General features: G+C 40.9%; 1 protein-coding gene across 10 annotated transcripts; it reads left to right on the top strand.

The window, feature by feature from the left end:
- Window positions 1-43: 43 nt before the first annotated feature.
- Window positions 44-23,101, top strand: LOC147134445 (SH3 and cysteine-rich domain-containing protein 2-like). Of its 10 annotated transcripts, XM_086055363.1 has the most exons (14): window positions 44-1,121; window positions 2,156-2,205; window positions 2,385-2,453; window positions 3,621-3,682; window positions 11,129-11,486; window positions 13,118-13,212; window positions 14,594-14,678; window positions 16,286-16,401; window positions 17,216-17,285; window positions 17,678-17,751; window positions 18,263-18,354; window positions 19,643-19,694; window positions 20,734-20,874; window positions 21,561-22,674. In XM_086055363.1, exons 4-14 carry the CDS (start codon window positions 3,632-3,634, stop codon window positions 21,657-21,659), a joined length of 1,233 nt encoding a protein of 410 aa, XP_085911489.1. In that variant the 5' UTR covers window positions 44-1,121; window positions 2,156-2,205; window positions 2,385-2,453; window positions 3,621-3,631; the 3' UTR covers window positions 21,660-22,674. The 10 variants fall into 10 exon arrangements, 7 of the variants coding, with proteins under 7 accessions (XP_085911489.1, XP_085911488.1, XP_085911490.1 ...); XM_086055362.1 differs by lacking the exon at window positions 2,156-2,205 and having other exon boundaries at window positions 44-1,577; XM_086055364.1 differs by lacking the exon at window positions 2,156-2,205.
- The last annotated feature ends 276 nt before the right edge of the window (window positions 23,102-23,377 follow it).

Below are 23,377 nucleotides of genomic sequence, written 5' to 3' on the forward strand. Positions count from 1 at the left end.
ATCCCTGCCCAACTGAGTAAATGTGAGTCAAACTACTTAATACAATTTGTACTAATGCAGTTAATATGTTGGTCAACATATACAACGTTGTAGTACCCAGTGGCATATATTGTGTTAAACATTGCGGATGTAGTTTGCAGTGGTGCTTCCCCCCAATTTTAGGTGCCTTATTTTATTTAGCTGAGTGGGTCAAAATACTGCAAACATTACTCAGTATGATGCAGTGCATTAGTACACCGCTGCAAACTACAATCATTGTTGAATGAATCCTAATTAATGCCCGAGAATTATTATTGCACGCAAATGGTGATTGATGAAGATTGTTTTTCATTGTTTTCAATGCATGCCGTACCCAAAGTTCTTGCTTGTGAGTCTATATATTGGTGTGTTTTACATCATTTTAGCAGGGCCAGTGTATCAATCCAGAATGGATTGAAGTGATATAGTTGTATCACTGTTACTAGGTTAAATATCATACCTTTACATATGTGATATGATGTGATCTAGTGTCTTTCTCCGCAGTCCTGTGGTAGCACAGTGACGTCGTGACTGCGATCCATTTCCCGTCTCCTGAGTCCTTTGTGTCCCACTTGTGTTTTTCTTCTTCCCCCTAAGAGCGACACACTGTTTTCTCTCTCCCAGCAGCGTTTCAACCTGTGCTAAGATGAAAACCTTAAGGAGAATTCAAAATGTGTGTTCCCCCCTGCAGCAATTCTCTCGGCTGTTTTGAGCCTGTCTGTTTTTGTAGCACACACGAGGATCAGTTCACAGCTCACGAGGCGTTTGTTTGCCAATGTTTTTGACAGCACTCGTTTGACTTTGAATGTATTTTACATGCAGTGTTTTTAAGGACACCCTTGTATATTAACAAACTAGGAAAAGTGACTTAGTCATGTAATAAACATTCCAGGTCAGTAGGGGGCGATATCATTTTGTACAGAAACGTGGCAGTTCTCTTTCCAGCCAAAACCGTTTTGAGTAGCTATTTTTGTTTGTTTTTATCACGTAATGAATGTACAGTAAGAAGCGCAACCCAGTTGGACATTTTTGTCCTTTTTTCTACGACTGTTTTCATCGTTGTAGAAGTCCACCCATACGTGTGTATTTCCAGAAAAACTATGGTAGCTGCTTTGGTGCAACTTATTGGCGGTATTATTCAGTATTCTTTGTGGTTAAAAAATACAGTATACACTTTTTTCAATTCAATTATAATGGCTGTCAATTATATGAAGAATTTCGCTGTTTGCAGTCATCTTTACTGTATAGCTTAGGTTAGTGATTGATTTACTGTGACGCGTTAACTTACATGTACAAATGCAGGACGAAATTGACAGTCAATCATTAAAGATGCAGCCAAAAAGATGACAGGGAAAAGCAACACAAGTCGGCACTGTGACATGGAAAAAAGTCCCATCTTGTATGTCAGTCATTAGCCAAAATAAATGTGGACTTTTTTTGTTTTGTTTTTGGTAATGACGCAGATTGTAAGGATGTCTAAATATGAACGTTTCTCAAAATAGGAATAGCATAAGTGTGGTAAAAACGATAGATATTAGGAGACGTCAGTCATCGTAACGGTAGGCTTGGTTTTACACGTGCACATGCTAACTGTTAACAAGGCGTATTTATGCTAACAGTTCTCTTAAGTATCTTTTTTTTTTAATCAGAGCTCATATGTCTGTCATTGGATGGAAGACATTTGTCGCACTTGAGGCGTTTGGATAGGTCAGTTTTTCGTAAAAAAATAAAATAAAAACTGTCATCGACTGTGACATTTAAAGGTGACGAGCCAAAAAACAAAGGCCTTGTTTTCCAAAAGCGACCTTTTCAGCCGGCAAAAGTCCCCCCCCCCCCTAAAAATTTGTGTGGACACAGCAAAAAACGTATCAAAGTATCATTGGCTGAAAGAAATGTCAATCGTTATAGCAGAACCATAATTATGTGTGCACATGCAAAACGGTGGACACATTTTCATTAAAATAAATGTAGATTGATTGTGACATCGGAAGGGGACTTGCCGAGTCCATCTGTTTTTTAAGCTGATGGTCCATTTTTAGAAATACACCTGTGCTAATGTGCAATACCTATTGAACTATAATAATTATATTTTTTCCTTCCTCTTCCACCGTGACCTGTTTTGTTTTTTTGTTCATAGGCTCAAAATGGCATTACCATTCACGCATATGACAAATGCATATGTTTGAGGTAATTGTTTTCAGTTGCAAAATGTTCTCTAGTAGTTGAAGAAATAATGAAGGCAACAACAAATCTTTTCTCTCTGAAGACCGAAGAGATGCTGCTGATGCTTGAATCTTTTTATTGGCTCGATACGGCATGTGTTCTCCACCTTATTGCTTCAATCTTTCATCTGCTTCTTTCTAAAGGAGGAGGCATGGTTGATCAATAGGAGCGCACCCCAGGACTGCGGCAAAGCAGCATGTTTTAAAACAGAGGTACCGATTATCCATTTGGCCTTGTGGCAGATGGTTTAAACACGTTAAGTGTTGACTTACAGGTCAATACTTGCTGGGCATCGACTCAAGAGCCCTGTAAATAGCAGCGGTTGACGTAAAGCTAAAAAGACACTATGCTAAATGCTTTAAAAGTTTTTTTCAAAAAGACTTTTTAGCACCTTTTGCCCAAAGGTGGCCACTGAGGGCAGTATAACACAGTCATACAGACACAAATAAGCGTCACCACTACTCTTAGTGCCTTGGAAAGCTGCAATTGTGTTGTATTTTGCAGAGGATAAAGAATATACGTGAGTATTGCAATATTGTCTGTCTACATGTTGCTCCACCGTTTTGAAATATCCGTTGCTTAATGGGTTATAGAAGTGTGACTTGACGATATCTGTGAGCCCGTCATTGGCATTTTCCATTTTATGTTAGGATTAAGCAAGCATGGGCGTTCTTAAGGCAAAGTTGTTGGATTTTGTTTTAAATAAGAGTCTGTAATTCTCTTTGTTTTATGTTTATTTTGACATCAAACATGAACTGAAAAACAAATACAAATAAATATTGAAAAAGAAAAACCCATAGTGCTGGAACCCAAATATGGTGGGGGGGGGGGGGTGTCGTTTGTCCACTGTACTCTTGCATGTCATTTTCCAGACAAAATAATGTTACTTTGATAATACATGTGCAAGTCTGTTAAGAATAAGAAAGCAAGAGGAGTCCACTTGACGGCGAGTTAGTAGAGTATGGTTCTCTGTATTTGGTACTACGTGCGTGCGTGGTGTTTCGTGGCGCGGTTGTAAAAGACCCCCGCCAATCGCCGCTACTCTCACGCATGAGTGGGCGTGGCTCGCGTGCACTCGCACTGATTTTTACGCGCGGCGTACGTGCTGACCAAAAAGGCACACTTCCAACCACGGTACAATACGAGACACTACTGTGTTTGTTTTAAAAATTTCAACCCACCTTAAGTGGCATTTTGCAGCTTTTTTGGGGGGGTTGGGAGGGAACGCGCAATGCGGGACTCGACGTGTCGCGTGGTGTGATATTCCCGCGTGGGTCACACTTTGGCCGCCTCAACGTGGATTTCAAAGTGTGTTTTCTGTGTTTCCTATTCATGTGATTTTATTTGTTTTATTCCACCAATCAAATTGGCCATGACAGAGATCAATGAGATGGAGAACGACTCTCAGCTCCAACTGACCAGCCAGCCGCTGCCGTCCAAGGTAAACGAACACACGTACACACATGCGCACACGCACACACATACACACACATAATTGATTCATTTCTTATACTAATGGAGAGCTAGTTTTTATTCTGTGGTCATTATTTGCACATTTTCCATTGGCAAAGAGAAACATTTATGTGCCCAAACTTGTCACAAGTGTCAAAGGTATAACAGAGGAATGAATGCTCGAGGCATAAGGCTGAATTGTTGTGTGTGCGTGCATGTGCGTGTGTCGATGTGTGTGTGTGTTATCTACCTGCTCTGGTGTTCTTCCACCTGTTTCTCAATTATGTAAGAGGTCACTGATAACATCACAGATCTGGGTAGTACATTTATAAATTAGATCTGGCATCATTACGCACACATGCACAAGCACTGCAACCAGTGTGCGTGTGCATGTTATGAGTAGATTTGTCGAAGCTGATGGTTACTGATGTCTTTCTTGTCGTTATCCCATAAAGAGCATGTATCTCTACTTTTTGAGTTTTTTTCTGTTCTCTGAAAATCAAAGCCACAAATTAAAAATCACTTTGAACTCACCACACACCACACGATAATCAGTGAGGATAATCTTTTAGATTCATCTCCTGATTTTCGTCGGAAAGGGGAGGGGTGTCGTTCTTAACACACCCCACACCCGAGGATAATCACATTAGGATAATCAGTTACAGAAATCTCGGAGCCTGGCTTTCGCTGACTTAGATTCGAAGGATGGAAAATGCTTAAATTACACCTGATTGTTGGTATGTGTGTAAACCTCTTAAAGACTTATGGTAATATGTTTTGATCAGGTTGAACTTTCATGATTGTCATTGTCAATTTTCCGAGTCTATCATGATGAAAAATCCTTCATAACACACCCCACACCCAGGATAATCAGTCAGGAGAATATTTTAGAGACATCTGATAATGGAGCTTTATCTGATTGGTAGCACAAGCGTGTGTTTGTCGAGGGGTGGAGAGTCCACATAATAATCACCTGGAATACTCTCTCGATTGTCGTTAATTACAATTTATTTAATAGGGGAAAAAAACCAACTGAAGAGACGATCAAATCACTCTTCAAGGATAAAAATGGTTTGAAAATTTGAAGCTACCAGAAGGGTTAAAAATGATTAAAAAAAAAGAAAAATTATTAAAAAGATCATGTCGGTACCAATGCAGGATGTCGAGAGCATTTTGGTAGTGCAGTAGTCATGATTAGCTCACGTAGCTCCGTCGTTCCAAGTGCCTCCGTCCAGCTTTGTTGCTCACCATCTGCTGCTGTGTGCTGATATTCACTGTCAAAGCACTCACACGATTCACTGGTCTGCATCGCAAGCGCTCGTTCTCGTACTCATCAGTGGCCCCCAGATCGATCGAGGGGTGGAAGGATGAAGGCCCGTGCTGCGTGCACTTCCAGTGATCCGCGTCCGATAGATTTTCTCTTGTAGCCTTTTTGGCCCTTGCCTTACTGACACACATCTACATTTTATTCATGCTCATGTACATTACACCCCATTTACATGCCACACGATTGACAAAAAGCGATTTGTTCTTTCATTACCATGGTAGACATGCATAACACGTTCCTATTTTGCTATACGTTCCATTTGCTGTTCTATTAGTTATTACATTTTCCATCACTGGTGGAATTTCAAATGAGCATCACCCCCCAAAATAATGACATGAAAAGCTGAAGAAAAAGCTAACACTTTTGGATTTTATGTCCTGTTATTGTCATCAACTTTGTCGCATTTGGAATAAATTAGAGTTGCAATGATTAATCGAAAATAATTGATTATCAAATGATTCGATAATTATTTTTGATAATCGGATTAGTTGTTTGGATCCCGTTTTTAATTTCAAATTGTCCAAATCTTCTGCATTTCAGCAACAGTCAATATTCTCTGATTTCTGTTATCCTCCATGAAAGTAGACTGATTATCTTTGTCTCTTAAAGGGGAAGTCAGCCCCAAAATATTCTTCACAATAATATGTTCTATCCAGGCCCACTATTCCAAACACAGCATTGTGATTGATATTGTGTTTGTGGAATATGAGTTAAGCAGTAAAATTCACCCGTTTTTGTCCATCTGGCGGCGGCCATTTGTCACTTCCTGTCAGCTGAAAATGACATCACAGCTGCTCAGGGCTCAGGTAACCACCAATCACGGCTCAGCTTCAGAAACTAGCTGAGCCGTGGTTGGTGGTTACCTGAGCAATGAGCAACTGTGATGTCATTTTCAGTCGACAGCAAATGACAAACTGGCCGCCCCCTGAGATGGCTAAAAATGGGTGGATTTTGCTGCTTAACTCATTTTCTGCACTGTCAATTTGAAACAATGTTCCTGTTTTTTAATAAAGGGATGGAAATTAAAACCTGTTTTTTTTTTACTCAATTCATAGATCAATCGACAAAATAATCAACAGATTAGTCAGTTATTAACATCATAGTTGCATCCTTAGAATAGGACAGAAATGAAATAGATAAACAGCAAACTTGCGAATAACATCTACATAATAAATAATGCATACAAGGCAAACTCAATAAATCAGAATACAAAGGTGCAAAGTTTAAATCTTTCCCTGACCACGCTCATATCTGAACATTTGTATCTGAAATCATATTTTCCCATTGAAATGCATGGTCATGCATTTAATCCGTTCTGCCTCTTAGAAATGAACTACTGAAATCTGATTTTCTATTCAAAATTCTACAACATTCAGATTGAGCTTCATCTGTTAAACAATAATTTGTTGCAAAATGAATCCAAAAAGCACATGTGGCTAAGACTCTCCCTAACGTTCACTAACAACCCAGGCTAAACCTCGCTCCTCCCAAACATCCAAATGTTGCCTCTCAATTGAGAAGTATCACCTCAACATTTACATTCCAAATTATTTGACTATAAAAATAACAAAGTATCTTGACACGCTTTCATCCAAGCATTGTATGCATATGTATGCTGCGCTTAATTGGACCGAGATGACAGGGAATGTCGCTGCGATCACAATCGCTTGCTAAAATCCACCCGCGGCGCAGTTGACACGTTTTTGTAGATGACTATCAGATGTCAAGAGGAGGCGGAGGATTAACCAGACTGGCTTTTCTCTTCTCTCTCCTGCCGCGGGTGCGTTGCCAAGGCTGGCAGACGCGGGCGAGCGATCGCTCATTGTTGTTATTTTAGGTCATTGTTGGAATACAATGGCAGCGACTCACGCTGCCGTTTATAGTCCTGTGCTCGTCTTCAACCGGCGCGCCTGCGTGCTTGATCTTGTGTATCGCTTCCTCATTTGATGGGGACAAATAGCTCAAGAAAAAGCAGAATGCCTTTTTTGGGGGAGGGGGGGGTTAAGGACCACAAATCAGCTCATCAGCAAGCTCTGAGAAGCCTGATGATGATGCCGATTATTTGAATCAGGTGTGTTGCAGGAGGGAGACATCTAAAACAGGCTGGATAGGGGCTCTCAAGGACCAGACTCAATTTGGGATTTTGTTTTACAAAAAAAAAAAAAAAAAGAGACAGTGTTATTTACATTATTTTATAATAATAATAATTATTATTTTTATGTTGCACATCCAGCAGCTAATGATGTGCCAGAATGCTGTTCTGACACATCCGAAAGTTTAAGTCGATCCTTTTGAAAATCACAGGCTCCACTGCTACTTCACAGAGGAGTCTGTCAAGAAGAGGGCATCTCAAATGGGCCGCATTAATTACAGGGACAACTGATCAGTATTGATTGGTGGTCGAACGTCATGAAAAACTAAGCTTCCTAATCAAAAGTGCTGGTAAAACAAGGCCTGGCAGGAAAATGTTTTGATTCGGGATGGCGGCGGTGGCTTATCATGGAAATGAGCACAAACCTCCTCCTCGACACCGCCAAGCTGTTAGAGATGAGGCGGCCTAGTTAGAGCGTAAAAGATTGTATCCCAAAATTACACCGCGCTCTTGTTCCTTGAGCTCCTTTGAAGTTTTTTTCAGGTCCTAGTAGTGGAAGGAGAAGAGTGGCTCACGGTGTGATACTATCACCATCATTTGGTTTTATGATATGGTGATAGTGAGAATACTGGAAGAAAACATAGTATATGTATAACTGAAATGTTGCAAACTTTTTATTCAAAACAGACCCATGCACACTGGCGGACCGATACTGTATCATGCACTATGATACACTGCGATGCAGTATCGATATTGTCCTTTATAATGTGTGACTGAGCTTCAGAAAAAATCTGAAGAGACCTCACTAGAAAAGAATCTGAGTTGATTACCACTTGAAAAGTGGTCGATTTTTGACATTTTCAAGAGTTGTATTTCAGACAACTTTTTTTTTTTTTTTGGGGGGGGGGGGGTCGGGAGAAGCCCTGAAAGCCAGATTATTTTAACAACATGAAATGCTTTGAGCATGTCTATCATGTATAGACAAGAAAAAAGACTTTTTTTTGTTTGTTTTTATTTCAAGACATCCTTCGAACATGCACCACTTTTGTCCAATTGCTACCAGATTTGAACCATGTATAATAAACAAGTGAATAACACTAAATGGCCAAACATGAACATTTTTGCATGTGGGCGGAGCATCTTTGATGACTCACAGCGTGCCATGCTTTCTATATCATATTTCTGGCACACTGGAGCTTTCACACTGAAATATATCTGCTGTATGACGCATTGATTGGCTGGTCTGCGGGATCTTTTGTCGTGAGGATGGCGTGCGTATTGATTGACAGGCTGTGCATGCACGGTCCAAGGGGGTGCTCAGTATCCGATATTAAGTAGCTAATGCATTTCATCTAGATGACACATACAATGTTTACAGGCGACCTCCACCGATGGAGCTTATGGTGAACCGGAAGCCCAGAGGAAGGCTCTTCTCTCTGTCCAGCTCGCCGAGGATTCGATTGATTGTAATTGAGAAGCGCGCGCCATTTCTGCAGTCATTTGTCCTAATCGGGAGACACAAACGTGATGCTTTAAAAAGCACCATGGATTACACTGACCAAAAGCTTCCTTGCATTCGCAACGCCCAAAATATTAGAAGCAGCTCTTAGTATGATGCAGCCAGTGCGAATAAACACATAGTTAAATTGATAGCTCTTGGACAGTTACACTTAGCCAACATTTGCCAAGAATGTCACATTCAATTTGCTTCAACATCAATATACAACAAAACTGGCATCTTTCAGTTCAGTCTTCAGCCTGCCCAAATCTTCAACCCAATCTTTTGGGTCAAAATAAATAACCCAACCTTGGGTAAAAGTAACCCAATCTGCTCCAAATCCACAGCTACCCGAGTGGTTAGGGAAACAACCTGTCATTTTTGTGCGTGTGTGTGTGTGTGTGTGTGTATGTGATGATTTTCACTTTTTAAATTGCACCACTGAAATAAATTAAACTTTCCATTTTAATTTATTGAGATGCAGCTGGACTTTCATGGCATTAGCTCCCATTTAATCGTTCTTGATTATATTTTTAATTTAATAAAGGAAGCCCTCATATGTAAAATTTTATTTTATCATTTCATAAACAGTAATAACAGTTAATTGGGCCAAATAAATAAGCTTTGTTTGTGTGTGTGTGTGTGTATGTATAAGTATGTATATATATATATATATATATATATATATATATATTGGGGGAAAATATATATATATATATATATATATATTGCCAAATGGCCGTAAGCGTGCTGGTGATCCGCTTATCTTCCAGGATCGATGCATCTGTTGGGGCCTCTCTCGTGTGATTTTATGGAATCCAGCATCCGTAACCCTGCGTGACAATGGAGGCTGCTTTTTGTCAATACGCATGACACACGACGCATTTTGATGCCGCTTCACACTGCCTCCCATCAGATTACGAGCATGGGACAGCCTGTTGATAGGTGATAAGGCTCATTTCATCACAATTGCCCGAGCGCCACCAAGGCAAGGCCATTCACACACTTGATATCCGCCCCAACCCCTCCAATGTGTGAGGATGTTCACCGAGGGGCTTATCTGGTTCAGCCCTGGCTTTAAACCCAGCGTTGTAGTATGTGGACGTCACACCCCAGTATTTGAAAATACAGTAGCGGAAAACGTGCATCACTTTTGCAGCTATGACAGCTTCCGCTCTTTTGGGAGGACTTGAAGTGTGTCAACGGGTTTGTTCTTCCACACCAACCTCATCCGAGCTCGCCTTTAGCACCTTAGTTTTGACCGTTAACTCATTCACTGACAGCTGCTTTCAAAGCAGAGTTCCCCATCGTGGCAGACAAGAAACAGTAGTCTCTCTTTATTTCCCAGAAAATACAAATAGTTTCTAGCTTTTTGCGTCTGTAAGTAATCAACAGTTAGATTTGCCAAATACACCATATTCTGACCTAAAAGGTCAGAAATGAGCTTTTTGTGACAAGAAACATGTCAAGCAGAACTGTGTGTCAAGCTCATTTTTTCCCCCCCGTCATTTCCTGTGGACTGGACCATTTTTGAAGGCACTTTGATGTTTTGTAAGTTACACAAAAACTGCATTAAGCGTTTTAGTCTCTTCACATACTTTAAGAAGTATGTGGTCCTACTTTTCCTTTTTTTTTTTTTTTGCTCAGTAAACGTACATTACAGCTTATGAGTTCTTACTTGCTTATAGTTACGATTTAGCGCAAACAATCTCATTATTTCATTGTATTGTTATATTCCCTCAACCAATGAGAATTAATAAGGAATCAGATCCATAAGCAGTATCGATAATGGAATTGCTAAATTCTTATTTCCCGTCATTACCTGCGACCCTAATAAGGACAAGTGCTTTTGAAAAGTGACTGTTCCTGTCCAACCCCTCATCCCAATACTTTTGTCCACTGCTGACTATGCTCTTTCTTTACAAGTCGTTATTTTTTTAGTGTGACTCATCATTTTCTTTTTACCCCGCGGTGCTCGTATCACAGCAGAATGAAACCGTAAAATTGTTCTCATTCCCTCCCTGAAGGCCAATCCGATTTTCTCCTAAAATGTGCAGCATTATTGGCCTTTTTTTTTGAGTGTGGGTTCAATTGCTTAGGAAACAACTTTGGTTCCAAGAGCAAAAAAAAAAAAAAAAAAAAGGCAAAATTGTTTAAATAAATTATTTTTTGCTTTTTTTGCATGACAGCACTTAAAATCTTTTCATATTTTAATGGTTTTTATTAACGTTTTTAATGATCAATTCACTTGCATACGTAGCTGTTTACTTACATAAATACCCATTTTCATACTCGTTGATCTTCATTTGTGCTGACTTTTTGAATTGCTGACTTTCTTGAGTGCTTCATAAGAATTTGCTCCCATACGTGACATTTCTTACTTGCCTGATTACAACGTACATACTTATACTCACAAACAGTTTTACTTTAATACAAAAGAATGACACCAAAGTAAGATATTGATATTAGATATGGCTTTGGCTTGATCATCTGTGTGTGTGTGTGTTTGTTTACTTAGTTGCAGAGACTGAAGCGCTCGCTGTCGTTCATGCGCAGTAAGAGCGTTGAGAACTTCTTCCAGCGCTCCTACAGCGACGCCCGCCTAGCCCCGGAGTTCATCACGGAGCCCGTGCCCCCCTCGTCGCCCTCGCCACCCCCACTGGAGCTGATGCCGGCGGGCTCGCCTGTTGTGGGCTCGCGGCCCTCGCCTTCGCTGTCGCCATCGGTCAGCCCCAACCCTTCCATCGCCTCCCACTCGCCCTCCCTCAGACTGTCCCCGTCGCTGCCCCCCAAGCCACCTCAGATCACGCACTGCTTCCACAATCACGTCTTTCGCAAGCCCACCAACTGCCAGCTCTGCAAGAACATGATCCTAGGTGAGACCACCGTTACTTACCTACTCTTATACTCACACTCGCTTCATTCGTACGCATCGGGTTTCGAGAGGGTAGAAAGTTGCTATTGTTGATTAAAGCAGGGAATTTCAGAAATAATCCGGATTGGAACCTCTCTAGCTAATTTCATAGAAATGTATCAAGAATAAATATAAACATTTTATGTTTTTACAGTCCCTGTAAAATTGACATAAATATATCTATTTGGCACACTTTGCCTTAAAGATATGTATTTGCTTTCTAAGAGGGAATCAACCCAAACATATTTTTTTCAAGAATATGTTCCCAGCAGGCCCACTAGTTGTAACATGGCATTCTGATAAATATTGCATTTGTGGAATATGAGTTAAGCAGCAAAATACACCCGTTTTTAGCCATCTCACGGGGCGGCCATTTTGTAATTTCTGTTCTCAGGGCTCAGGTAACACACAATCACGGCACTTCTTCAGAAAACGTGTCAGCCGTGATTGGTCGTTACCTGAGCCCTGAGTAGTTGTGATGTCATTTTCAGTTTACAGAAGTGACAAAATGGCCGCCCCCAGAGATGGGTAAAAACGAGTGGATTAACTCTTATTCCACAAATGCAATATTTATCAGAATGCCTTGTTTCAACTAGTGGGATGGCATTGAACATATTCTTGAAAAAAATATGTTTGGGTTGATTTCCACTTTAAATATTGACCATCTTGCATACTTACCTTACTTTAATGACTTACAAAGAGCTATTGGCGTACTGTACATCTGTACATTACTACAGTTTCGTAGATCGTTACTGACTTTCCAACATACATTACTTACGCTTCACGAGTGTCATTTGCATAGACTGTGAAAATCAGAGAAAAAAAGCGTAGTCTGCTTAATAATTTGAAACGCAGTGTATTTATTGATTTACAGTATGTAATTCCTTAGCATTTTACTTAGATGCTGAGAGTTACTGTGTACATAACTGTTTGCTACTTGACATACTTACATTGACTCACCTTTTGAAAATTTATTTGCCACATTAATCACAGAGGGAATCCAGAATGCTGAGTTATTGGTTTACTTTTGTTGATATTTACGTCATTTACATTTACATAGCTATTTTGTTCCATGCACACACAGTCATTGATCCCAGAGGGACAGTCCGTTTTTAGGCATAATTCTGAACTGAAATGAAGAATATGAAATGTCTTTGATGTGAACGTTTCCCTCACTGCGGTTATCGTTTTGACGTAAACTACGCATAGTGTATGTGCGTGTGTGCTTTTATTTGGCATTTTCTGCTGGCGTTTTTTTTACTTCCCATCACATTGATGGATTCCCGACCACAAACTGCTCCTCTTCTCTTGTATTCAATTTTTTTTCCCAGCATGCATGGTGTCTTCATTATTATTACGTGATGGATCATCCGGCTCCCCTGCAGCCTTCTGCACTCACCTCCTCCCCCATGCGGCTTTAATCAACACGTCACAGAAGCGCTCATGTATAATTACGACACGACTGGTATAGGATAGGGAATAAAAAGCGCTTGTGAATCATTCAAAACTACGTCGGATCGTCGTGTCGGAGTGCTTTTAACACCGTGATGGAACCGTGACAAATCAATTATTTCTCTCTTACTTCCCGCATAGGAAACTCCAAACAGGCTTTGCGATGTAAAACGTGCAAGCTGGCGGCTCACCTGTGGTGCACTTCAGAACTCTCGCAGCAGCCGTGTCACGGGAAGGTACGACAAATCACACTCACACAGAACATATTTACTATATCGGGGTTTTCTAAACTACGCTCCAGGGTGTCATTTGAGCGGAAAGGCAGCAAAAGAGAAGCAGTTTCTTTTTATTTGTCACTTCCTTCTTTTCCACCAATCGCACATCACGAAAATAAATCAATACCCGAAAATGCAGGTGTTACATGGCTTTGAGTTTGAGATCAGCACAGCTTTTGAGTAGATTATGTGATTATGAGGTCGAGAAATGCCAGCATGTTATAGGCAACTCATACTCGAACAGGGTATGTGTACATATGAAATAAACAGAGTATGTCTCACGGTTGGTAGTACAAATTGTGTTTTGCGACCCTGAGAAACGATGATGCAGATCGTGGAGTGAATGACATATAAAATCTTTGCTGGAGTTCAATGCGAGCCATATTGTGACTCAGTGTCGCTCATGGCGCGTTTTTTTGTTGTATAACTATTAATACATTTTTAATTTGCTATTGTCTTGTTTTTTTTTTTGTTGTGTTATAGTTTGAGGTATAACAATTTTACATGTGACAAACTTTAAAAACTATTTTAATAATTAATAGCGCTATTTAGTAGTAGTATTTAGTAGTGTGTGCGCGTGCGTCATGCCATGCATGTATGAGTGTGTTTCTATAGACATTACGTCATCACTTCTACTTCTGAATTTCAATCATCTCTGCCATCTTTTCTCTATTTTGTAACACTCTTTGTAGTCGTTTCAATGTGGCAAACACTTTGATCGATGCTTGTAACTGTCCATTTTCTAGAAAGCTGCCTTGGTCACAAGCGTAAAGCATTGTTTTGATACGTGTGATCTCATCCAAAAGAGACCCAATGCTGCCATCTTCTGGCTGTTTTTTTTTTCTCCCCATCTTGAAATTATGAGTTGGCCAAGATTTCTCCACCCATTCCCATAAAAAAAAACGTGACGGCATTTCACGTCAATAGCGCTCAAAATTTTAAGAGCAGCGCGTATCTCGAGTAGTCCAAGATAAACGAGGAAGCTGGTGACAGGCAGGTACCAAAGCTCAAATGTCTCAGCGGGAGCAAAGGCAAAATGCTGATTACCTCGCGAGTGCATTCTCTCCACATAATGTGACAGAGTGGCTCATTTGTAAGCCGAGGCAGCGACACTTATTTGCTTAATTCAGTGTGAAATGACAGCATGGTGTTAAAAAGCCCCGTGTTGAAAGTCGCCACTACAGCCGAGTGAGATGTTCCTTGGCGCCAGTGTGTTTTCCATTCGATTGAATCTCTTCAAATGACCCGGTTGAAGTCTCCCGTAATGGCGGCGTGGGGCCTTGAAGATGGGACTAATGGAAGCTGAACAAAAATCATTAGCCTCTGTGTTCTTCTCCGTTAGTCGGGCGCCTTCAAGCGAAACTTCAGCTCACCGATGCTCGTCACCGAACAACTAGCCGTCGTCAAGGAAGTCCAGCCCAGTCAAGGTGAGTGCGTGTGTGTTGTTCGGTAGTATCGAGCCTCCTGGTAAATTTCCGTGGGAAGCTCATGAAAGGTTTTCAAACATACATGCAAAATAATTGAATTAAAAAGCATGACATTTCAGAACAGATTTATTTGCAAGTTCAACTTTATCTAATTTTTAATGTTCTACCAAACAATCGAATCATTGAAGGACAAAAGCATGAATGTGAGAGTTAAATATTAAGTTGAACATTACTCATCTACCTGACTATTTGAAAATCAACAAAAACGAATAAATTAGTCAACAGTGGTATTTGCAATGTCATTTAGTGGGGCACACAATATATCACAACACGTCTGATTGATGACACTTGTTGTTATGAACAACATAACTGCATAAAATAGCAAGTGAAGTGCAAACACATTTGCACAATATTCAGCACATTAGATTACTTTTCTGTACAGGATATTATTGTAACGGCCGCATTCAGCAAGTAGGCATATTATTCACAAATAATTATGCAAAACAATGCATTTGTTTCAAAGTGCAGCAAGAAGGAGCCAAGATGAGGCCATTCCCATTATTATGAAGACAAAGGCTCAACAGAGCTGGCCGCAGATATCATATATCAGTACACAATGACATTAAAAGCAGCTGACTTGTCCTCAAACAGGCCACCGTACTGTACGATAGGTCAACACATGGGTTCATTTGTCACTCTGAATCAGACTTTAACGCCTCGTGCTGTCACTTCCTTTTAGTCTTCGCGACAAAGGGCCAAAATTAACCCTACAACATCATAGGAAGTCATGGCAACAGAAAAAAATGTCATACTGATACCACCCTTCTGTGGGTTTCAGGAAAAGAGTCCAAAGAAAAAGCGAAACGTACTGGGCGAGTCTCGCAAGATGTGCCAAAATCTTTCCTTAGAATCATGCGCGTTATGGTGTGGGAATTTGTGGGAATACTATACTGTACTTAAATACTAATAACTATGAATGATTAATGATGCTTTATTCTTTTAATAAAATACTTCAATATATATGTTAGATTCTACTTATAGATTAATAACAGTTACTCAAATTCACTTTTAATAAAATGTTTGATAAATTGGCTTGTTGACCCATGGAACCAAAGTTCACGATATATTACCGCGATGCCATCTGGTGGGGCATTGCTCCACTTGCCCCTAATACACATTTGGCTTTTTGCTAAATAAGATTGTTGACTCGAGACAAATTATTGTGAGACAAAGTTCCCGATTTATTATCACAGTGACATCAGATACTGTCTAACTTGCCCCGAATACAAAATTTCCAATTTCCTAAAACTTGGTCTTTTTGCTAAATGAACTCGTAAAAACTCTTGATTGGAGACCAGAACACCATTTTTGACCCCAAAAAAAAGTATTAAAAAGCACAGTTTCACCAGTGAACACTCTTTTACGAGTTGCGTTTAAATGAAGGCATGATGACTTGTTGGCATGTCATGATGCCTTCTTAACTTTTGGCTCTTCTTTCAAACACTAAAGTGGGTCACTCCAGCTAAATTTAGACTCCATTCTTCCCCCACGCCGACATGCATGCACAATATTCCCAGCATTTTGTGTGTGTGTGTGTTTGATTTCAGAAGTGGTGCGGGCACGCGTGGACCCGGTGTACGCCGCCTTGCGCTACGGGACGTCGCTGGCGCAGATGAGCCGCTCCAGTTTCGGCAGCATGTCGGAGTCGCCAACGCGCAGTTTGGTACGAGATTTAGATCAAGTTTCCATGACAGTCATGCACCACCAAGACATCAAACAGTGAACCCCCCGCTATACCGCGGTTCACACTGCTACCGGGGGCATGACTGCCATTTCTTTTTTTTTTTTTTTTCCAGAATATTCATATTTGTGAGGTACCTTAAAGCGGAAGTCAACCCAAACATTTTTTTTTACAAGAATATATTCTATGCAGGCCCACTCGTTGAAACACGGCATTCTGATTAATATTGCGTTTGTGGAATATGAGTTAAGCAGCAAAATCCACCCGTTTTTAGCCATTTTAGGGGGCGGCCATTTTGTCACTTCTGTCGACTGAAAATGACATCACAGATGCTCAGGGCTCAGGTAACGACCAATCATGGCTCAGCTTCAGAAAACAGGTCAGCTGTGATTGGTCGCTACCTGAGCTCTGAGCAACCGTGATGTCATTTTCAGTCGACAGAAGACAAAATGGCCGCCCCCAGAGATGGCTAAAAACGGGTGGATTAACTCTTATTCCACAAACACAATATTTATCAAAATGCCTTGTTTCAACTAGTGGGCCTGCATAGAACATATTCTTGAAAAAAATATGTTTGGGTTGACTTCCCCTTTAAGAGTTTTTAGGTTGCTTTTAAGGAGTATTTCTGTATTTCGGAATAGTTATGTACGTTTTAAGAAGTAATTGAGTACCTCCAGGAGTGCCAATGCTTCCATCTTTTAAACTCCTAACTGTGCTTTGAGTCTCTTCAATTTTGCATGTTTTGTGCCATCAAAGGCCTCAATTAACATGTAGTGTATGCTGTTGTTGATCAAAGGGTGAGGCGGGTGAGGAGAGGCAGGGGAGACAATGCAGCATGGAGGAAGACGTCCCTCAGGAGCCTGGAGGTCGTATCACCGCAATGTGTTTGTCTGTTGTATACATGCATGTATTTACACATCTTAGTGTGTGTTTATATACGCATCTAGTGTATTTACATGTCACTGTGTGTTTACATGCTTGTATTTACCTTTGGCCACAACCCGCGTCCAGATGCTCACGTGGGCCAACTCAGGGGCCGTAGCCCTTAAATGCACACATCCAACACATATAAATTACTGTTAATTCAGTGTGTGTCTACATGCAAATGTTGACACGTAACATGCATGCGTTTGCTAATGTTACCGTGTGTTTACATGCATGCGCGTGTGTGTTTACATGCATGCGCGTGTGTGTTTACATTCATGTGTTTACGCACGTCAGTGTTTTCTGGCATGTTTTCACACGTTTTCCCTTCCAGACTCTGTTCCCGCTGACATTGAGGTGGAGAAGGATGAAGACGAGAGTGCCAGTCAAGCTGAGATGCCTGCTGAGGTGCGTGTGTGTGCGTGCGTGTGTGCGACACAGTTGATGTCTGGGGCACATTTGCCTTTTTGCAGATTTTTATTCACTTAAGAAAAAAAAAACTTTTTTTTTTATTCCTCCCCACCCTTTTTTCATTTTTTTTTTCAATTTTTTCATTTTTATTTTATTGTGTGATTTTTGGGGGAGGCACCACCGTTTTACATGGAAAACTTGTCTTGGAGGTTTATTAGCGCTTTTTCAATATTTTCGGGGGTTAAAAAATAAAAATACAAATTTGGTGCAGGGAGGGTTATGATTGACGTGTATTGTGAATTTCCCATAAATATGCTGTACATTTTGCTGCCCTTTGAAATCTCTTCATTGATGGGGAGGCGGGGTGTTTGTGGTTGCCCCCCCTCCTTAGGTGGATGCCCTAGGGCTACCGCCTTGAATTACCCCCCCTCCCCCCATCCCTTTGCACGTGACTGGTGGTGCCTTTAATGTGTCTGTAAGCGCCTCACTCCCTCCTTCCCCTTTTCAGATGCCCCCCAAACGCATCGAGGTGCACTCCATGCATACTTACGTGGCGCTTTACAGCTTTGTGCCTCAGGAACATAACGACCTGGAACTACAGTGAGTCAACACGCATCCTATTGTTTTGATAAAAATTTCCCTCCTTACATCATCATGACGTCCTCGGAGGACACCTTAGGGGCCTCCTAGGACGACTAATTATGCACTCCCAGCTCGTCACTGTGCCAACATAGTGGATGGTAATAGAAGAAAGATATTGAGGTGTGGAGTCGTTCGCTGTGTTTCAATTGTTCGGCTGGACAAAATGGACAGAGGATTCAGTCCAATTTTAAAAGCATCAACAAAGACGTGCGATAAGGGAGGAAAAAGGAAGGACGCTGCGGTAAAATGAGGCGTGCGTGGAATTGACTATTGACTGTGTGGTTTTGGTGATTAATGAAGCTAATTAATGGAGTCAGCAGCATGTCAGAAAACAGGCAACATTGTTTTATTTTGATTCAACACCAAGATAATCGGTCTGTTTTCATGGCGGACTACAGAAATCTGAGAATATTTACTGCTGAGAGGCTGAAGTTCTAAACATTTTAACCATTGAAAATCAAACAAGGTCTCAAAATGATTAATCGATTCTCAAAATAATTATCGATTACATGTCAATTAATCGTTGCACCTCTCATACTAACTTAACAGAATGTTGAGGATTATATTAGTATAATACAGACAAACTTACTTCATGATTTTAGAATGAAAAACAGAAAAAAGACCAGTAGCTCTTCACAGAGGATAAAGAATATTTGCCTGTGAATATTGTTGTATCATTTCTAGAGATAGACCAATATGGTTTTTCAGGGCCGATACTGATTATTAGTAGTCAAGGATGCCGATAACCGATATTAATTTTAAGTAAAAGGGCAAATATTGGCGTCAAAATGCTTTTGAAAATAATACTCTCAAAGTCTTAATTTTGTTTTATTTTTTCGACCGGGCCCCGCCTCTTAAAGTCACATGCATGTACACAAACTCTATAATAAGCACAAGTCATTTCTGTTGAGTAGTTTGGGGTTTACAATGTGTTTTAATACTTGTACGATGATTTATATGGTCTCTCTACAGCGGGTGGTTTTGGAATGTCTCTGCCACATTTAGCAGGGGTTCACTCTATGTCCTTTTTCAGGTGACCCAGAATCAGTTTTCTACAATTCAGTGTTTCACCTCTTGTTCAAAATCTCATAAGTAATTCAGTGTCCTTTGTCGAAGCCAAGAACTTTTTTTTTTTTTGGCACTTGACTTTTGTCCCGCTTTTATGCGCCTATCGCAAATCCCTCTTTTGTCTTTCTACCGTCCTCACGTTCCTTCTTTTATCCTTCTTTTGCCTTATCATTTCCAGCCCCGGTGATCGGGTGCAAGTCACAGACGACTCCAACGAGGAGTGGTGGAAGGTGGGTGATGAGACGAAATCGTAATTTTGGTGTGTGTAAGTGTCGGTGTGTGTGTGTGTGTGTGTGTGTAGTGCGTATGGTAACAGAGGTGTTGAAATCAAGCGCACCTGCTCAGACACAAATTGAGTCATTTGCTCAGAAGATTAGTCTAAAAAGAGTGTAAAAAAGAAAAAACAGGTGTGAGTCTTCTTATGTGTGCGTGCGAGTGTGTATACATCCAAAACGCGCGCAGCCTATCAAAGCTTCCCATCAACTCCAGCATTTGCAATCAGCGGTGATTGTTGTGAGCATGTGCACATTATATACACTGAACTCCGGCCCTCACAAGCTGTGAAATGTGTGATGGAAAAAATTAATGTGTGAAATATGGCCGCACGGAATGTTTCAGCTGTTTATGCAAATATATTGAAAACAATTTCAGCTTGTCGGGAGTGATTATCGCCACCCATTTATTTTCCAGCCGGCCACCAACAGACACACTTACGAATGTAAATCTCGCTATTAACAAACGTAAATACAAATAATCTGTCTAATACCCATATTTTGTGATTCCCTTTTAGAAGATCAGCAAAGTGCAGTGTGGTCGTAAAGTCTACAATTTCACAGATTTATGTTTTTGTTTTTTTTGTTTTTTTACATTTTGTCATCCACTCACAGTCTTGAGGTTTGAGTTGCTCTAAAGCGATGTCTGCCATCTAGTGGTGAACACAGTTATTACCACTTAAAACCACTCATCCGCACAGTAAACATTTTTTTCTTTTTAAATTAGCAATCAAGCGAGGGCCACTCTGAGTGTGGGCGCAGGCCGCGGGCGACCCCCAGTTGCACATCCCTTTACATTCTGCAGATTGATGTATCATACAGTGAGAAATGAAGGAAAAATTTGAAAAATTGTCTGAATGTTCAGGAAAATACATCAACTGCTGGATTTTTGCTTCGAAGCAGACAGGAACCTCGACATGTCATTTTCCCCCCCCCCACCTGCAGTAATGAATGACTCATAGCATAACTGTGGTCCTGTTGTTTTGGCCTCCTTCAGGGCAAGAGCGGGGACAGGGTGGGTTTTTTCCCAGCCAACTTTGTGCAGCGGGTGCGTCCTGGCGAGAGAGTGTGGCGCGTCATACAGGGAACATCCGCCGGCAGCTGGGAGAGAGGACACATGGTGGTCAAGGAGGCGCAGGTACCCATCCCACAGGCTCGGCTTTATGTTGCGTTTTACAAGCCCCCCTTGTGACATCGTAACCACGGCAACCGAGTGACGACATTCGGAACGACTGCGCCCTGAGCTGCACCCGCACATTCAAATGACAATACAAAAATTCTGTTCTGTTACTGTATTGTCACTCTTTCAAGAGGGGAGCTTGCAGTTTTTAAACCCGCCGGTTTTCTTTTTTGGAATGGAATTAAACATTTAAAAATGAAAAAGGGGGGATAAAAATTCCCGGTCCAGTATGAATGTTAATAATTCGGCATCGTTTCGGAATCATCTCAGCTGCTCATGCCCCATCACTCTGCTTCAGTTAATGAGTTTTATGCTCGGTTGTTATCAAACAAGGCATGGATGTTTGTTTATTTTTCATTGGCGGATATTCCAAAATGCCTTCAGCAAAGCTACTGAAGCTTTAAGCGTGTACAAGGCTGTGCCGGTGACCAGCTATGAGTGTGCCCGGAAGTGCATGGCAAGTTGATTAGCATGATTATCACTAGCAAAAAAAAAAAAAAAAACAACAACAACTGGATTTCAATCATAAAATAGTGGCTAGCTGAGATTTTAACATTGCAATCCACAACTTCACTCAGATGGTGTGTCCCTAATGCACAAGATCCAATTCAAAGAGGTGTACCTAATGAATTGTCTTTGGTCAGATCTGCGTGGGCAAGCGTGAGGATGGCGACACCTTGGTGAAGCTGAGCAGCGGCAAGAAGCGAGGCCTGGTGCCCGCACACTCCATCGAGGAGATCTGAGCTTCGCCGACATTGTCATCACCTCCTCCCATCTTTTTCTTCTTCTTTCTGCACTGAACGGATGAAGTGGACCATAAACAAAACGTTTCGCCAAGTCTCCTCACTGTAAGTCTTAACGGATCACAAAATGGACTCGTTTGTTTACAATGGAGTGACACGCTTCCTTTTTCCTTCTCACGTTGCTGTCTTTCATCCCCCACATGAAAGAAAATGTCAGAGATGGAGAGGGCTGATATGTGATATGATTTTACATGATGTACATTTACTTTCTATTTCATTCATTTTTGGGCAATAGTCTTTTTCTCTTTTAAAAAAAAAAAAAAAGGACAAAATTAATAGTTTTCATTGGACCAACACAGGCCGAAACCTCGTTGCCTTGTGCGCTCTACGCTTTGCTCAGTAAGGACACAACACGTAATTAATGTGACGTCTAATGAACCCAATTAAAAAAAAAAAAAAAAAAGAAATCCAATTAAAAAGGGGAGGTAAAGATAGACTTGCAAGAAGGTTGTTCCGATGAAAAGCCATTTTAGTCTCATTTCCATGCAAAGGATGTTCCAGCGCGCAGACATTTGTGTGAGCTGGAGAAAATGAGTGAGGAGGAACGACGCGTGTGTTGAAGCGAACGGTCAGACGGTGTGTGTGCGCGGACTTTCTGAGTCATCAACGATCCAAAGTCACCTACCGCTCGGCTTCCCGTCGTCTGGCTTTCATGCGGGAACGCTTGCCGCTCCCCCGTAAAGGACACCTCGCTTCCGTCCCTGCGTGAGGCCGGCACAGAGTCAAAGCCGAGATCCTTTCATCTTGAGCATAGCTTTAAGCTATCTTTGTCCTAATTTGACATGCTTATCGTTGTATTCCATTGGACTGTGAAGACATGTACACAACTGGATTAAGTCCACACATGTTAAGATTGTAGCGTTCTAAATATCAATGTTTTGACATTTGTTCTCCGCGTCCCTCAATAATAATGCTTTGAAAATTTTGTCCCTCCCAATAAATGGCTGAAAGTGCATTGCCGATTGTGGTTCTTCTTGAACAATGAAACTACATGTTTGCTGTTTTTATTGTTTTGTTTTGTTTTTTCTCAATACAGTGGATATACATAGAGACTCCTCATTCTTCAGTAGGCCGCAGTAATATTAGTCCTTCTTCTCAGAGGATAAAGAATATATAACTGTGAGTATTGTTATGTTATTTGTCTACATGTATTGCTGCACCGTTTCTGTTCATATTTTTGCTTTTTACCATAAGCAAAGCTTAATACAAATCAAAATTAAAAATAATAATTTGTGACCCTTTCCTGTGTTTTGATGCCATGGTTATTGCGATACGTTTTCTTTTTGCCACCACTGGTACCTTTCTGAAAAGGTGTCACTAAAAATGAGCCGCACCCGGAAACATTGCTGGATGGATGTTGCAGTAGTAAAGGGATCTTAAAGGTAAATGCCATACTATTTTTATTATCATGAAGGTGTTTTCGTCCCAAAAGTTAACATTGCGTGTAGGACTTTGCCTTGGTGATAAAACTCCCAAATGGTTTTGTGTCGCAGTGCTTTTACGTTCTCACATAATTGCACTCTTGTACATTTTCTGTCAATCATAGCTGGCAGCACTTTAGCACTCCAGTACGCGCTACGCTCGCGGCTACCTTCTCGATGCAGTCAAAACGTACCCGAGGCCTTTCATTTGCATGCGGCACATTGAGTGCGATCGTT

Source organism: Filicampus tigris, chromosome 16 (genome assembly GCF_054856515.1).
Source record: "Filicampus tigris isolate MCC_2025a chromosome 16, RoL_Ftig_1.0, whole genome shotgun sequence".
In the NCBI taxonomy this organism is placed as follows: domain Eukaryota; kingdom Metazoa; phylum Chordata; class Actinopteri; order Syngnathiformes; family Syngnathidae; genus Filicampus; species Filicampus tigris.

What these genes read in the sequence shown, in the direction of transcription:
- LOC147134445 (XM_086055360.1), top strand. Translation starts at nt 3,614, where the DNA reads ATGACAGAGATCAATGAGATGGAGAACGACTCTCAGCTCCAACTGACC. An exon ending in AGCAGCCGTGTCACGGGAAG is followed by an intron (nt 13,213 to 14,593) that starts GTACGACAAATC and finishes CTTCTCCGTTAG; the next exon opens with TCGGGCGCCTTCAAGCGAAA. An exon ending in TGGTGGTCAAGGAGGCGCAG is followed by an intron (nt 20,875 to 21,560) that starts GTACCCATCCCA and finishes GTCTTTGGTCAG; the next exon opens with ATCTGCGTGGGCAAGCGTGA.